Below are 2,990 nucleotides of genomic sequence, written 5' to 3' on the forward strand. Positions count from 1 at the left end.
CTGGGTTCTTTGTGGATCGTGTCCCCCAAGGGATTTTGCCTTTGTCCCCGGGTGTCGAGGTCGGGACCGTACTCCGCGTAGGCGTTGCGTGTATTACAAATGTCACCATACATAGTTGTCTTTTGTTAGTATCCTAGGCGCACATGTATCTTAGGCGCACATGTAAAAATCCTTGTAAAACACTCGTCGAGTGAGGGACCCGCGGAAGCTCGTCGCCAGAGTGTTGTAAATCTCGTCGCCAGAGTGTTGTGACGCGGAGTACGAGCAACCGACCGCTCGGACGCTCAAAAACGCTGCTAAGAGCGGAGCCGCGACGAAAAGCGGCGAAACGAAGCCTCAGGGGGCGCGCGGTAGTCCCCATAAAGTCTTTAAGGCGGTAAGCCGCGAGAACAAAGGAAGTCTTGGTCCGTTGTGTCCAAGATGGCGGCGCCACAGGGTCGCGTTCCCGCCGACTTCCTCCCCACGCCCGGCACGCCGGTAATGCCGTGGCTTACGTGGAAGCGTGGCTTCCTTAACTATCTTGAGGCGACTGACGCCGACGGTTTTCCGTCAAAGCGGAAAAGGGCGATCTTGCTGTCCTTTTTGGGAGAAGAAGGGAATCGCGTCGTGGAAGCGTTTGGCCTCGCTGGCCCGGCCGTTGGCGCGGCCCAGGATGAGTTTCAGGTGTTATTGTCCGCTCTGGACACTCACTTCGCTTCCGCTCAGAACGTTGTCGTCGAACGCAGGAAGTTTGTCACAAGGGTGCAGGGCCCAGGGGAGACGGTCCTGGAGTATCTTGGGGCGCTTCGGCGCTTAGCCTCGTTTTGCGACTATGGAGAGTCGTTGGAGAGCCGCGTCGCGGAAATGTTTATCTCGGGAATCCGTAACGCGGAAGTCCAAGATCGCCTTATCAGAGAGTCCGGTGGAGCTCACGCACCGAGCCTCGAGCGTGCTGTCCAGTTAGCGCAGCAGTTCGAGCGGACGTCTCGTGATTGCGATCTCTTCCGACGCTTGTCGTTAGACGCAAGTCCGAACACGCCGCACGTGGTCGAGCGGATCCAAGATGGACGCGGTCGCGACCGAGATGCTCAACATGGCGGGCAGCCTCCCCGCCGCCGCGGATCTTCCCCCCCGAGGCGTGAGCGTCCCCTTCCTCCTCCCCCGTCTCCGTCGCAGCGAGAGCCCTCCTACTCTTCCCTTCCGAGGCGGGGGCCTCCCTCTCCTCCGTCGGGACGCGCGCGGACTTTCCCTCTCCCGCCGCGTCAAGACCGCCGGCAGTCGCGAGCTCCCTCCCGCCCGTTCTCCGGTGCGCGCCCACGTGACCCTCCCCCCGGGGCGCGTCGTGTCGTTCGCGACGACGGTTGTTTTTTCTGTGGCAGACGAAGCCAACCCCGAGATGAGTGCCCAGCATCGGGAGCCACATGCTTCTTGTGTGGCCGTGAGGGACATTTTGCAAATGTGTGTCGAAGCCGACCGAGGGGCGACCGGGATCATCGACAACTGGCCCTTCCTGCTGGCCGGCGGGTCTCTGCCCGCGGCTACTACGACCGTCGCCAAGCTGGTCCGACACGCACACCCGTGCGAGGCGTCGGCACGTTCTCGGAGGGTGACGACGACGAGATGTGGCCTGGCGTTTACACGGTGGGGTCACCCGGTGGTCGTCAGGAGCAGCGACCTGGTCCCCAGCGCCGGAGTTTCACCGCCGATGTAGAGGTGAACGGCTTCCCTCTTTCCATTCTCATCGACACCGGTGCTGAGGTCTCCCTTCTCTCGGATGCGACTTTCAACCGCATCAATCGGAGCGGCCGCATCAAGCTTTCAAAGCCGCCGCGCACTTTAGTGCACTACCTAAAGGGTTCCATTCCCGTTTTGGGATGCTTTCACGCAAACGTCGTCTTCAAGGATCGCTTCGCGACCATTCTCTTCTACGTTGTACGCAACGGCCGTTCACTACTCGGAGTGGACGCGGTACAGGACCTCAATATGATCTTGTCTGGCGTACCGCTAAAATGTTTCCACATTGACGCAGCTGCTCCCGGAACAGCCGTCCCGGGACATGTAACCGAGGCTGAGGTCCCGCAGCCATCGTCCTCAGCGGACGCAAGTTCGCCACTCCACTCTTCTGGTGCCTTTGGCACTTTGTCGTCGGCTGTCCCCGCAGCCCAAGGTCCATCGACCTCGTCCAGTGGCCGTTCCCCATCGTCGGTGAGCGATCATTCCACGCTTCCTCCCGGTTTTGAGGAGTTTGAAGAACTTTTTTCGTCCGAGTTGGGTTTGGTTGTAAACCAGACACATACAATCACGGTCCGACGTCATGTTCCGCCCGTTCAGGCGAAGCTCCGTCGTCTACCGTTCACGCTGCGCGAGTCCGTAACGGCCGAGATCCAGAAACTCGAACGTCAGGGCGTGATCGAGCGCGTCAGCGCCTCCGAGTGGGTCTCGCCCATCGTGGTCGTCAAGAAGAGAGACGGCGGTATCCGCATGTGCGTTGATCTTCGGGCTCCCAACCGCGCGGTCGTGATCGACTCATTCCCATTACCGCATATCGACGAGCTCCTGAACTCGCTCAGAGGAGCATCTTGTTTTTCAAAACTCGACCTTGCGTCGGCCTACCATCAAGTGCGACTCGACCCCAAGAGTCGAGACCTCACAGCGTTCATTACGCATGAGAATTATTTCGCTTCAAGCGAGTCTGTTTCGGCTTGGCCTCCGCGCCAGCCGCATTCCAACAAGTTATGTCGAAGATCCTCAAGGACTGCCCCGGTGTACAGTTCTACCTAGATGACGTGATCGTCTACGGATCGACACCTCAAGAGCATGACGCGCACCTGCGCGAAGTCCTCCGACGGATCAAGTCCGCCGGCATGAAGCTGAACCGAAAGGCGGTTTTCCGCGTCCCAACCTTGTCTTTTCTCGGCCATAGTCTATCCGCGGAAGGCGTAGCGCCCCTTCCGTCCAAGATAGAAGCCGTTCTGAACTTCCCCTCACCGTCCGATCCAACACAACTCAAG

The 2,990-nt window shown here is 59.6% G+C and overlaps 1 protein-coding gene across 1 annotated transcript; it reads left to right on the top strand.

Moving 5' to 3' along the window:
- Window positions 1-273: 273 nt before the first annotated feature.
- On the top strand, window positions 274-2,770 carry LOC120843264. The gene has a single exon (XM_040214568.3). The coding sequence runs from the start codon at window positions 421-423 to the stop codon at window positions 2,758-2,760; it is 2,340 nt and encodes a 779-aa protein (XP_040070502.1). The 5' UTR covers window positions 274-420; the 3' UTR covers window positions 2,761-2,770.
- Window positions 2,771-2,990: the final 220 nt, after the last annotated feature.

Source organism: Ixodes scapularis, unplaced genomic scaffold (genome assembly GCF_016920785.2).
Source record: "Ixodes scapularis isolate PalLabHiFi unplaced genomic scaffold, ASM1692078v2 PGA_scaffold12__126_contigs__length_90152505, whole genome shotgun sequence".
NCBI classification, from domain to species: Eukaryota; Metazoa; Arthropoda; class Arachnida; order Ixodida; family Ixodidae; genus Ixodes; species Ixodes scapularis.